Source organism: Dipodomys spectabilis, unplaced genomic scaffold (assembly GCF_019054845.1).
Source record: "Dipodomys spectabilis isolate Male_0828 unplaced genomic scaffold, ASM1905484v1 ptg000783l, whole genome shotgun sequence".
In the NCBI taxonomy this organism is placed as follows: domain Eukaryota; kingdom Metazoa; phylum Chordata; class Mammalia; order Rodentia; family Heteromyidae; genus Dipodomys; species Dipodomys spectabilis.
In genome coordinates, this window is record NW_024871460.1 from 22746977 (window position 1) to 22761110 (window position 14134).

Consider the following 14134-nt stretch of genomic DNA (forward strand, 5'->3'; position numbering starts at 1 on the left):
AAGACCAGCAAAAAAAAGAAAAAGAAAAGAAATTGTAACTATATTCAAAAAAGCTTCAGATGGGAAGAGTGCAAGGCAAAAGCTCCTGGCAAAGCCATTTGCTTAATATGTTCCAGACCCTGGGTTCAAACGGGGGAGGAGGGGTGGTGATGGTGCAGGCAGGTATGCAGTAGGCTCCTCTTTCTCTTCAGTACTTTTATTGGAAGGCTTCAGATGCTGCTGGAAGGCAAAGGGAAGTTCAGAATCACCCCCAACAGCTCCCCATACATCTGTCCCATGGTGTGGGCCAGCGATCGCGGATGCTCTGCTCCCTGCCATGTCTGGCTGCAGGAGCAAGTCTGTGGGTGGCTCTGGACAGAGCTGTTGCCTAGAGCACAGGATGTGACCCTGGCTCTGCATGATTCATTTAACCCCTTCACCTCAGAGTTCTTTAGCAGGAAAAAAAAAAAAAGTATGACCCTTCTACTTGCTAGAGAAAGAAAATACAACCCAGTAACCATACCATAGAGGAAAAACAATGACTATATTGTTTGTTTCCAATGGGGCATGAACTAGAATATGGGAAGGTCAAGAACGAGGATACATATATACATACATACATATATATATATATATGCCTTTTACAATAAATATTTTTCTTTTGTTCCTCATCACCATATAAACCACACAGGCATAATACTTTTTTCCCTAAAGGTACCTGAACAATACAGATTCCTGCCAACCATGGAAATACCAGTGCTAGGAATTTTGCAAAGACAGACCTTCAACAGGCTTTAATGTGAATTGTTTTATTTAAAACTGGAATCCATCAGAGGTGGAAAACTATGAGAATGTGCTAGAGCATGGCACGGATGAAAGGCAATACTCACCAGAACCTCACACAGGACTAAGAGACAACACGGGCAAACGCAACGTGGAAGGAACCCGAGCACACGGAGAAGGCACCTGGCAGAGGAAGAGCCATGGTGTCATGCCCTTTTGCAGCAGGGTGGCTTTTGTGTGCTGTAGATAAATCTGGACACGTAACATTTGGAAGGAAACAAAAAGGTTGCCACTGGGAACACAGGCAGCTAGCCTTTCGCAGACTGCTGGTCACCTAACGTGGAAAGCTTGATGTACTCAAAGGGGTCAGAGTTGCTAGAGAGGAACACAAAAGCCTCTCCGCTCTCCTCCCCCCGCCCCCCAATTTGTCTCTAAAAGGAAAGCCTCCCCTTGTGTTCAATTTCAGCAGTGGATTCTGGAGGCTTGTAAATTTCCTGACTTGAAAGCAACAAAATAAGAGACAGTCCAGTAGCCTCAACTTAAATCAAATGGAAAGACAGACTCACAAAAATAAAAGCCAGTGACCAGTCCATTAACCACCTGGTTAAGGCTGTTCTGAATGAAGAAGCTTATCTGCATCCAAAAGATACAGCAGCACAGAGCTGCTCTTGGGAACAGCCAGCAGCTACCTTGTCCTTCCAACACACCGCAGTGTTAGTAATGACCTCATGCCAAGGGCTGAAGTTAGGAGAGACCCCAGATTGGCAAAGAACTCCAGGCAACGGTCTGTCTGATGTGGCCAGGTTTTGCGGAAACAAGACTTATGCTCTCAAATCAGGACCCTCCCTGACTCCCTTCCTGTTCCTATTTGCCCTGTATATTTTGATCTTCTGATGGGAAGGTCCAAATGAGTCCTGTTTCCTTGCAGTTCTAGGCACTCTCTGGAACATCTCTAATCAACCAGGGTCTTTCATTTCTTCCCGACTCCATTGGTGACTTTGGACTTGGAATGTCGGTTCCTCCTTCTGGAAGAATGGCTTTCGTTGTTGCCTGAATGCTTGGGTGGGCTATCTTCAGAACCTGGTGAAGGGAAGCAGAGTCCATGGTCACCAGGCGCTGCTGGGCTTCCAAAACTCCTATGATGTGGCTTTTCCTTTACTAACCAGCCTTGGCCTGCTCAGCTGGGAACAGGCTCATCCCTGATCCCCGCTCGCCCTCTAGCGCCCTCATTAAGAAATGAAGGCTGACCACGCAGAAGGCTCAACACTGAATTGGGTTCAGGTGGTGCCTTGGGTGTGTTAAGGCAACAACCATACAGAAATGAAGTGGTTTACATCCACATGGTATAAGATAGACTGTGATGATAACGACACAGGGGAGGAGCTTAGCAAGTACCAATGAACTCAAAGCACAAACTACAGGACTGTTGAAACTCAAACCACATGGGTGTCCATCCTGACCTTGAAACCAAAGGTCAGGTTGGCCAAGTTTGCATACTTTGCATGGTTTTAAACTTCTCAATTGGGAAAGGATTCTTTTTGTGTCTATAGATGTACCAGGGCTTGGACTTTGGGTCAGATCATGCTCCATTGGCTTTTAGAATTCAGGCTGGTGCTCTACCATTTGAGCCATAGAAAAGTCTCATAGACTTTTCAGGCTGGCTTCAAATCACAACCCTTAGATCTCAAGTCTCCTGAGTAGCTAACATTATAGGCATAAGCCACCAGAGCCCACAGAAATGTTTCTTGACTTTATAAAATTAATGCCATTAAGTAGGAGAGTGACAAACCAGATCCCTGATGCCCATGATGGAGCCTCAGAGTCTTAAGTTTCCTTGGGCTACAGGTAACCCCTGGCCAAGCACTGAGCCAAAGTACTCTCTACCCTAGGACTTCAATGCAACCTTAGGGGAAACCTCCACCAACATCAAAAAAAGGGAAAGTCCCCAGACAAAAGGTTTGTCTCACTGTAAATATCATTTGTTAGTTGAAACCACACTTTTAGTACTCTGCAGGCATTTTTTTTGGTCAGTTCTGTCTACCACTGCTGAATTCTTTTCAGTGGAGAATCCAAAGGAGACCAAGATTAGTCTAAAAGTGAATGGTTCTAAAGAAGGCGGGCTTGAGGCACAACTCCTTCCCCATCTACATCAACATTACAAAACAGCTGTGGCTTGATTTCCTGGATTTGTAAGAAACTGTACAGCAACTCAGCATGGTTTATATTTGCATTTCTCCAGGGCCATCTGTAAAAGCATGGCCCTGGAGGATTGCAGACAAGAAACCGCTCTGGCTCAGTGAGCATCTTCCCCACATGCTCCTGTCTCCCCTCGGCCCTGCTTCCCAATAACTTCATAAGAACTGACAAGGAACCACTGGCCAATGAGGCCTTCTAGTTTCATGATTCCACCAAATCTCATTCTTTCAAATGACCACAGGGCCCTCTCTGGAGAAAGCCCAATGGATGATCCTTCACTACACTATTATAATTCCCTTTTTCCCCTGCTCTGCCTCCTACACAAATACCATTAAGCTGACCCACTTCTGAAAGCCTCTTCCTCCTCCCCACTCTCGGACAGCGCTCTCTAACCCTTTCACTCATGACAAAAGCCCAGAGGAAGAACATTCTTGTGATTCTGTGAGTGTGGTGCATGATTCCTTTTTTTTTTCCTTCCTTTTGTTCCTGTAGCACCAGGGGTTGAGTTCAGAGCCTCCTGAGTGCTAGGTAAGTGCTCTAGCCTTCAGGGCATGTGCTTAGTGCTTTTGCCTTGTTTTTCAGATAGGGTCTCACACTAACCGTTGCTCAAGCCAGCTGTGATCTTCCTCCCTCAGCCTCCCAAGTATCTGGAGGTATCACTATCACTTCCAGCCCATGTGTATTACTTAGTAAGTGACAAGAGATCTGAGCCCTTTGAGGTCTACATCACCAGTGCTCAGAGACTGAGTATCAATCACCCCACAGGCACAGAGAGAGGACCCAGGAAAGTTTTAAACAATGAGCAAGAAAAAGATAATTTTCCTACCTTTCCCGTGATGCCAGGAGATATCTGGACTGTACGTGCCATCCTCACACTCTGAATAGGTCTAGGGAGAGAGACAGGCTTACTAAGAAAAGAATTTCAGGCTTCTCCTATGAGGACTAGCTGGGCAAAAATTGACCCTAGAGCTCATCCTAACCTAGAGAGCGACCACAAAACAAAAAAGCTCTTCTGTTAAGTCATAGAGAAGCAACTTTCTAGAAAGTGCCTTATGTTTTACATTAAAGTTTAAAGGATAAAGGCATTATTTTTGCATAAAAAAGCACTGCTGACAAAGATGGTTCTAGTGTTTAAACCCATTCACACCTAGTCTCTACTGCTCTGCCCCTAAGGGACTAAGAGAGGAAACGCAGGTGTCTGCTGACTGCAGATGGGACCGGTGAGGCGGGATCTCATGAAGAGGCAAACCCCCAAAGCAAATACAACACAGAGATGGGTCCAAGGCTTTCCCACTTCTACCTGTTTTATAAAACATATAACTAAGATTTCAACCCCTCTTACAAATACTGACCTACTGACTGCCCAGACCGAAGCAGGACCAGCTAGTGAAAGAATGAATCCTGGCTCAGTTAAGTTTCTATTGGAACAGAACTTAAGGACCACCCCACTCCCCCACAAGGCCCCCTTCTTCCAAGAATGTGCTTGGGGCTACCCTCTAGGCCTGAGGAGATTACTTTAAAGGAAGGCCAACTCTGCCTCTTGCTCACCTTTTCCCGGTGACCATAATGCTCCGCATACCAGACCATGCCATACAGGCACAAGAATGTGGTAAAGGCCTGGAAGACAGAAACACACACACACACACACAGCCATGTTACAAATGATGACGCACAAAAATGCTCTACTTCCCGGAAGTTCTGGGTTTCCATGGGAACCACAGAGGAGGGCGAAGCACAATTCTGCCGTCTGTCCAGACAGGCTTGTTACACAATGACCAGGTTTGACAGGAAAATGAGTGGGCCTTGGGGCACCTGCTTGTGACCAAGCAAGTTAGGAAGAGGCCACAGTGGCCACTTCTGACTACGTCAGAATTGCAAACTGATCTCGGATGGGGGAGGGGCATTGCGACTTCTGTTCAGGAAGAAGCTGATTGGATGGAAGGGCTCTGAACTGCTGATTTTCTTGGCCTATCCCCTCCCTGCCTTCATCACTGGCCATAAGTCTCAGCGTGGGGAAGGAGAATTTCTGAATGGAAAAGAAGTCTCATTCAGCCCTGCCCCAAAGGTGCCTGAGGGCAAGAAGGACAAACAGCTCAGTGTCCAGCAGAGCTGGGCAAGACAAGGCTGCCCTTTCCCAGTGGCTTCTGAGTGACCAGCCCCACCCTGACCTCTGTTCTTATAGCTTTTGGGTCTCTTACTTAAGTAGACAGGAGAATAAAGAGGTAGCCATTTTTTGAAAGGATCTGACCGAAATGAGACGTGTGTCCATGCATACCTGAGAGAGTTACCCACACTCTTTCCCTCAAATGATACTCCAACATGAGGAAAGAAAATAGTTGTTTCTCTGTACCACAGCTCCCCCCACTGCCCACTCAATCAACCGTGGATCAAATATATTAACTGTGCTTATACTACCATTCTCTGAACAGTCTATATTGCATAACATTGTATTAAGTGTTACATTTAGGTATTATTAACACTTGGTGTTATACATCAAGTATAGTAAATAATTTAGAGGTGAATTACAAGCATGCACGAAAGATGTGCAGAAGCTATGTGCAAAGGCTTTGTTCATCTTATATAAGAGACTTGAGCATCAGTGGACCTTGGTATCCCCCATGGATATCAAGCGATGACTATACAAGAGTCCAAAACTTCAGCTGGGTGTGGTGGCTCACACCTGCAAAGAATTGAGGTTGAAAGCCAAGCCAGGCATCAAGTTAGGGAGAACACATCTCAAACAACCAAAAAGCTGTGTATGTCTGGTGCACACTTGTTATCCCAGCTACACACGCAGCCACAGGTAGATGGATCGTACTCCAAGGTAGTCTGGGCAAAAATAAGAGACCTTACCTAAAATTAACTATAGCGAAAAAGGGTCAAAGTATGGTTCAAGTGCTAGAGCATCTGCCTAGCAAGTGAAGGCCCCAAGTTCAAAACCCAGTACCACCAAAACCAAACAAAGCAAAACCAAATGAAAAACAAAGCAAAACAACAATTTAAAAAAAAAACAAAAAACAAAGGGCTTTGGAGGAGCAGGGTGTAGTGGCTCAAATGGCAGAACAAATGTGAAGTCCAGTACCAGACTGTACATGTGTTAGGTCCTTTGCAGTGGGCACATCGGGCTGACCTGAGCGTCACATAGGAGGCTGGAAGTTAGATTTTTCCTGGCAAACCTGGTGCTGGCTTATGGGCTGGGGAGGGTAGGCAGGTGGAGCCCTCCATTAGCCTGTCATTGCAAACTTTCACCACCAGAGGGAGGGTTCTTCCCTTCTTCAGTGAGGCAGCAGCTGGGGCTCCCTCCAGCAGCAGGCAGCAGGCAGTGCCGGCTTTGCAGAGGGGCCAGAAAAACTTGGGCAAGTGGCAGGCAACAGGTGCTCATCATTTGATCCCTGCACAAAGGACCCGCTGTGGTTGCTAAATCTACCACTTTACCTGAGTAAAAGAGGCTCATTTTTATACTCCTCCCAGGAGACAAAAGCTTGTAATTTATGGGTTTGCAATCACACCTGTGGATATGTAGGCACGTACCCATTTGAAGTGTCAAAGTCTCGGTTTAAACCAGCAATTGTACCAATGTTGTTTAAAGAAGGGCGGGGGAAGGGAGAAAAGAACACTGTATGGGATGAGAGCCAGGCCGGCAGTGACCTGCAGGTGTGGTAGCTAGGAAGGTGCAACTGTTCTGGCTTGGTTTCCTTGGTATGATAATGAGCATTAAGATTCGTGATTATTGATCAGACAACTGTATTCATCAGCACTGGAGATCCTTGCTTCCACATTAATCTCAAGCTCTATGCACGTCTCTTGCCCAGCAAGGGGAATAATTAGGGGCTTCATTTTTGAATAGTGTAGGAGGCACAGTGTAACTTAATGCTCTTTTACTGAACAATGGTTGTCTCGTTCCTGAGCTAAATCGTGCTCTTTAAGAAAGGGCACAGTGTGTGTGTGTGTGTGTGTGTGTGTGTGTGTGTGTGTGTGTGTGTGTGTGTGTGTGTGTGTGTGTGTGTGTGTAAAAGAGCTAGGATCTTGTTTCCATTCTTCCTTCGTCAGTAAATGGGTTTTGGTCTTGAAGGTCTCCTAAAGGCCCATGTATTAAAGGCATGCTCCCCTGACTTAAAACTTTGCAAAGTACTGGAACCTCTAAATGGTGGGACACAGTGGGAAGTCTTAGTATATGTGCTGCCGAAGCAAGTACTGTGGGGAGTCTTAGGTCCAAGGGGATGGGGGTGTCTTTCAAGGGGGAAAATGGGTCTCTGGCCCCTCCATCTTTCCTTCCCACCACATGGTGAACAGGCTTTGTTCTACCATGTGCTCACACCACCATATGCTACCTCACCATAGGCCCAAATACAACAGGACCAAATGATCTGTGAAGCCTCTAAAACTGTGAGCCAAAACAGATCTGTTCTCTTCAAGTTGATTATCTTAGGTTTGTTACAGAAATAGAAAGCTGACTAATCCAGTGGCCTCTTCTACCAAAGTCCTTCATCCTCAATCACAGACTCTGTCTGCCTTCAGTCTCCCTGTCCTGTGATTGTTCTGTCTTACCTCTTAAATCCAGCTGCTCCATGGAATCCATCCTCAACTGGCTTCTCAGCTTCCCTGATGTCTCCTAACTCAACAGAATCCCATGGCTTGAACGAGCTGCCCACCCCCCATCCTGCCCCCAACAGCTCCTACATTCTTTATCTCCAATGACCAAGTCTCTCCACTGGTCCTGGGCAGACTAGAATTCCCAAAGAGACAGGTCTTTTCCTGGAAATTCAAAAAGTTCCTGCAACCCCAACCCAGAACCAAATTTGCCTCCTCCTCTCATGGGCATCTCCCCTACCGCCTCAATCTACTAGTTCAAAGTGGAGACCTTGAGTCGTCCTCAAGCTCCTCCTCAGCAATCACAGGGGACGGGTGCCCTGCTGAGCTGACCTCTGGAACGGTTCTCAAAAGCAGGCCTTCCTCTGTACTTCAGTGCCTAAGACTTCAATGCCAGACACTTGTCACCTAGGACCCACCCCACAGCACCTACTCATCTTCCTGTTCTCTGCAACACAAATCAGAGCACATCATTTCCTCACTTACCATCCTTTGAGGCTCCAACTACAGGCATACACAGCCTGGCCTAAGCAGGTCACGTGACCTCTGTCCTCCTCCAACTTGCCCTGGGCACTCTGTCACTCCCCAAATAGATCATCAGCATCCTGAGCCACCGTGGGGACATGATGGTCCTTCAGACCCTCTGGACACCCGTTCTCTTTCCTCCCTCCTTCCTCACTCTTTCCTTCTCTACACATTTGCCCAGTCAGGTCATATTCCAGTCCAAACCTGAGGTCTGGATTGTGCCAGAGGGGAAAATCTCCATGCTCGTCAGGCACGTTCCCCTAAGAACATCCTTCTATGAATCTCTAAGAAGACTTGGTACCCAAAATATTTCTAGTTTTGTATTTTCTTTTCAAGAGACACCATGGGGGTGTAATTAACATTGGGAGGGAGTGGACATAAAAGTAATCACTTACCACACAAAGGAGCCAAAGCACAACATAGAGTATTTGAGTCTTAGAGAAGAGATCTTGTCCGAACTTTATGCAGACAATAGCTTCCAGGAAGCCAATGACCCTATGGAGACACAGAACAAGAGGATAAATATGAATTCTTCCTATGAGGGCATGGATGTCCTCAGAAACAGGCACGAGTAAATAGAAAAGGTAAATAGCCACAGGTTTCTGCTGGAGCCCTCACAGCAGGCCCTTTACAGACTCACATTGTGCCAGCGCACTGTACTTCCTTTCGGCAGGGCACTGGTGGCTCATGCCTGTAATCCTAGCTACTCAGGAGGCTGAGAACTGAGGATCGTGGTTCAAAGCCAGCTGGGGCAGGAACGTCTGTGAGACTCTTTTTTTTTTTTTTTTTTTTTTGTCAGCCGTGGGGCTTGAACTCTGGGCTTGGGCGCTGTCCTTCAGCTCTTCAGGTCAAGGCTAGTGCTCTACCACTTGAGCTACAGCACCACTTCTGGTTTTCTGGTGGTTTATTGGAGATAGGAGTCTCACAGTCTCTCCTGCCCGGGCTGGCTTTGAACCGTGATCCTCAGATCTCAGCCTCCTGCGTGAGCCACCACTCTTATCTGAAATGAGTCACCAGAAAACTGGAAGTGGCGCTGTGACTCAAGTGGTAGAGCACTCACCTTGTGCTGAAGTGCATAGGGACAGTGCCCAGGCCCAGAGGTCAAGTCCCATGACTGACAAAAAAGAAAGAATACCTTTCACCTCTTCCTTACCTCAGATTTCAGTAGCTGAGGGCTCCTGGTATCACAGAACTCAGACCCTCTCCCTCCCATCCGAGCCCCTGGGGATACTCTCAGGAACACGGAACCTGTATCCTTCACATCCTTTGTGAGATGGCTTGCTCCCTCACTCTAGCTGCTGGAGAGCTCCTTCCCCTCCTACCAGTGAGTTGGCTCCCACTGCCCTCAGCCGCCACCAGAGTGCGCCAGAGCCCACCAATGGGTCAGCTGACACCTGGAAAGTATTCAACTGCATTTTCCGCACGCCTTCTAAGAATTTCCAGATAAAAAATCCTCTGCTTTTACAGGCACAACACACTCCCACCTTCTCTTGATTTGGAAGCAATTCTGCTAAATACAAAACCTCCCCGCCCCATCCTCTCCCCATGTCTCCTTTAATTAAAACACTGAGGTTTTGATTAAGGTTCAGAGGCTAAAGGTGAGGGTTATATAGTTGATCATGGTTCCCAAAAGCAGCAGGGGACACTGATTTCAGACAACTCCACTTGTGGGACTCCTTGTTCCAGAAGGAATCTGGAGAGCCAGGGATTGCTGTGCTCCTACACACACAGGTATTTGCTACAAAGGCAAGAGGGGACCAAGAGGGCCTGGCTGGGTCCCCGACCAATGGCAGGGGCATCAGACATATGGCTCGCTCAAATGACTATTTTGGCAAAAACAGAAAAATCAACCAAAGTCTACTGAATGTTACCTCCCACCAATGTGGGATTGTCCTCCCAGTCTCAATGAAAGAAGGTTTAAGAGAGGTCAGCAGGAATCTGGAAAGACCACTGCCCCTCCCACCCCTAGCCCCCAGGTACAACACAGCCAGTCATAGATGAGAAGATGAGAAAGGATCCCTTCAGCTGTGCAATACAATACACACAGAAGGCCTTCCCCTGTAGCCGGTGATCTGACATTACACGGTGGTTAAGCTATGTTACTTCAGCCTAATCTGTCAACTCCTATACCAGTTTAGAACACAAGTGTGACCCTCTACACTAGGCCAGACAGAATATTCTAAGTTGACTTGGAAGGTTTTTGCCAAACTGTGGTGAGTAGCAGACTAGAGTTGGCAAGAAACACATTTTCCATTATAATGCAGCGTGTGAGCATGTACACACACACACACACACACACACACACACACACCTTCATTAAATAAAAACGATAGAAGGGTGTTGTTTGGGACTAAGTTCCTACAGCAGGCACCCATCGACTAGACTGAAAATGAAAATGAAGTCACTCATGAAGTTCCACGTCACCAGAGGGAAACTTAGTTGCTTATCTCACCTGGGAAGTCAGAATTAGAGACAAGAGCGAACTTCCCAGTTTAAATAGTGACCAGAAGCAGGTGCTCACGCCTGTAATCCTAGCTACTCAGGAGGCTGAGGTCTAAGGATGCCAGTTCAAAGCCAGCCTGGGCAGGAAAGTCTGTGAGACTCTTATCTCTAGTTAACCTACCAAAAAAACAGAAGTGGTGCTGTGGCTCCAAATGGTAGAGTGCTAGCCTTGAGCAAAAGAGCTCAGGAACAAAGCCCAGGTCCTTAGTTCAAGCCCTGTAACTACCACCACCACCACCAACAACAACAAAAAACTAAATACTAATGTGAATCCACTCAATTGAGAAGAATTTTTCCACAGACAAGTCCAGGGCCAGCAGCTCCAGGGTCTGGGTTGCTCTGGAGTGCCGAGTCTTAGCTAAGCCGCTCTCTGTGCACGAGGACACATCTCTGAGAAGGAGAGAGCTGAGCAGACCCAGACAAGGGAGCCAGCTGTGAATGATTTGGGTGTGGAACGTCAGGCTGAGGCCTGCGCATAGGAACTGCAGGAGTGAGGGGAAGGGTTCAGTGAGGTTAGGGTCAGGGTCATTTGGGTCCTGAAGGCTACGCTAGTGCTTGGCTTTTAGTCCATAGAGTTGTGGAGTTTGAAATACAGGGTTTAACATGATAGGATTCACATTTTAATCAGATCCTTCTGATGAGAGGAGACAGGAATGGACAGAGGGAGGCTCTGTGTCAGTTCAGGTATAAGGACAAGGAGTCATGGGAAGTGGTAGGAACTGGGATGCATTACAGGGATTCGTACCAGCTATTGTCCCCCATCCACTAGAGGGAATCTAAATCAACAACCACCTTCTAGAAGTTTAATGCCCCTGTCATATCAAGACCTGAATAGTCTAGTTTGGGCTGAGGCCAAAGCCTTGGGCACAGCATTAGGAGATACCACTTACCTTCCTCCTGAGTAGGGGGTCTCTTATTGCACAACTCTGAAGTAAGTCTCTTAGCTCAGTAAATATCTGTGATTTGCTGGGTCAGGTGCCCCGAATTCTAGTTTGATGGAATTCAGCCAATGTCTCTACATACCCTTAGGTGCCTGCTGCCACCTTCGTCTTTCTTTAACAAGGTTAAAAGGCAAATACACACAGGTGGTGGCTGAGGTGCTGCACTTAGGGGTGGGCACTAGAGGATCCTCATTGTTCCTGGTCTGCTGCCTCTCTTGGCAGAGCTACACATTAGGTGATGCTAATGCAGAGCCAAGAGTGAGTAGTTTCTCAGCAAATAGAACAAAACTACAGGCAGGGATTTTATGGAAATTGGGGCGTGAAAACACTAGGCTTGAGTGTAAGCCAAGCCTGGGCAGGAGAGGAAGGGCTTTTGATTCGCCAACAAAACCTGCACTCAGACTGAGGATACCTCCTACGGCTATGGTCACGAGGCCACCTTCCTGGAGTCCTATACATAGCTCCCTACAGAGGCACAAGACTGAAGGATAGGAGGGTCAGCTCTCCCACCGTGATGTAGCTAGTCCCCTACAATGGAAAAGAGCTGTGTATCTGTTCATGAAACTCAACTAACACACATCCAGGAAGCCAGACAGTGCTCCCCAGGTTCAACAGTATGGTTCCAGTTCTGACTGGGGTGAGCCAAGATACTTTTCTAGAGGAAGTGAGAACCGAGCTGGGTTTAATAGAGATGAATAATAGAGATGAAATTGCTCGAGGACTAACAGAGAATTTCAAGAAAAGAAGAGCAGAGTATCCTGGGTACTAACTACACCACTGTTATGTACTGGTGTTGGAGTTCTTGAGATGTCATTGGGTGGGGATGGAGGGTGTGGTGGTGGTAAGTGTCTTGAACCAAGGAGTATGGCGTGGAAGGATACAGACAGGATCAACAATGTCAGGTTGGAGTGATAGGAAAGATATTGCAGATAGAAAACTATCTCTTGGCCAGGTGCTGGTGGTTCACAACTGTAATCCTAGCTACTCAGGAGGCTGAGATCTAAGGATCACAGTTCAAAGCCAGCTGGGGCAGAAACGTCCGTGAGACTCTTATCTCCAATTAAACACCAGAAAACCGGAAGTGGCACTGTGGCTCAAGCGGTAGAGTGCTCGCCTTGAGCTGAAGAGCTGAGGGACAGCGCCCAGGCCCAGAGTTCAAGCCCCATGACCACCAAAATAAAAAGAAAATTGTCTCTAAAGCTACACTGGAAGTGTGAACAGAGGCAAGTGCTTAGGGCTAGAAGGAAGGCTGAGACAGGTCAGTCTGTAGGATAACTGTGACCCGGAAGTACAGTCACCAGGTGATGACAGTGACCTGGAAGTGCTGGGCAGAGTCACCCATATGGATACCCCCTACAGAGAAGTCTCTGTTTTATTGTTTCATCTGCCCTTGCGAAGGACAATTTGGAGCTATGAGCCTGAAGAACAAAAGCACCATTAAGAGGTAATTCTAGAGTGCAGTGGAATGAGAAGCTGGCAAAGGAAACAGAAAGGTGGGAGGAAAGAAAGAAGGGGCCAGCTTTTCCGAACTACTGCTCTCCTTTCTGGTATAGTCTCTATCCCTTCCCTGCTCTGTCTTGTGAAACAAGTATATATAGTAAAAGTAGGCTTTTTTTTAAAGTTCAAATTCATGTTTCAACTTGAATAAGACATGGTTAGTCTGAATTTAGCTAAGTATCTCACAGAAACAGTCTGATGGATTATCTGCAGAAGAGACAGTGCCCCCTTGTGGAGAAAAAGATGTGAACTGCTGGGAAGGAAGCCTCAGATGGGAGGCTGTTTCACCTTTGTCCTACACCCCCCCCCCTCCCCTGCCCCCCAAATGTGCGATGCTAAAGCCTGGGGTCATTCCTAAAAGCCATAAAGCAGCCACTAGTTAACAAAAGGAAGCCAGATTGTTTTCTATTTGGATAGCAGAAGAAATAAAGAGAGGGCCACAGGAGAGGTAGGGCAGAGGGGGAGATGAAGGCTGAATGGCAGTGGTTGGGTCATGGAGTTGGATGGTAAATATTTCCCCCTGCTGACAAGGGCAGACAGCACAGGCAAAGGCAGTGTTCCTGAGGTTCATCAAGCACTGAGCAGGGTCCCTGTGTCTCATATGTGAAGAGGGATTTATTATTTTTTAGTATGGCCTACTGGTTCTCCCCAGATCACTTAATCTTGGCATCACTGTCCTAGAAGTTCTCAATTCTCCAGAAGGCAAACTAAATCACCACTCTTTTGTGGTTTACTTTATTTTAATCACTGTCCAAAGAAGCAGATTTCTATCACAGGATTTTTAATTACTCATACCTATTTCTTACCCTCTTTCTTCCCTTTCCCACTTCTCCCATTATAGTGACTATAGTTTTCAGCTCCAATGAGAAAGAAACTATCCTATTACCACCTCCCCTCTAGGTCAATTAATAAAACATCCACAATAGCATCTAGAACTTTGAACTATGAAAGGAAAAACACACATGGAAGAAGCCGTGAGAAAGAAGAGCTTGGCAAAGCCATTAAGAGGAATGGCCTACATGCCCATGGCCTACACGGGCTCCTCTGCCAGTCCAGCAGAATTTTGGATGGTATATGAATCTTCCTTCTTGCCACACATACAAAAAACAAAGGAAACCTAA

The 14134-nt window shown here is 46.8% G+C and overlaps 1 protein-coding gene across 1 annotated transcript in view; it reads right to left on the reverse strand.

Moving 5' to 3' along the window:
* Window positions 1–772: 772 nt before the first annotated feature.
* Ptdss1 (phosphatidylserine synthase 1) overlaps window positions 773–14134 on the reverse strand; it is a 56513-nt gene continuing 43151 nt past the window's right edge. The window contains exons 10-13 of the mRNA XM_042673056.1: window positions 8469–8568; window positions 4507–4575; window positions 3785–3845; window positions 773–1842 (exon numbers count right to left, since the gene is read on the reverse strand). Coding sequence (XP_042528990.1) covers window positions 1733–1842; window positions 3785–3845; window positions 4507–4575; window positions 8469–8568 — 340 coding nt within the window. The 3' untranslated portion in view covers window positions 773–1732. The remainder of the gene's footprint in view (window positions 1843–3784; window positions 3846–4506; window positions 4576–8468; window positions 8569–14134) is intronic.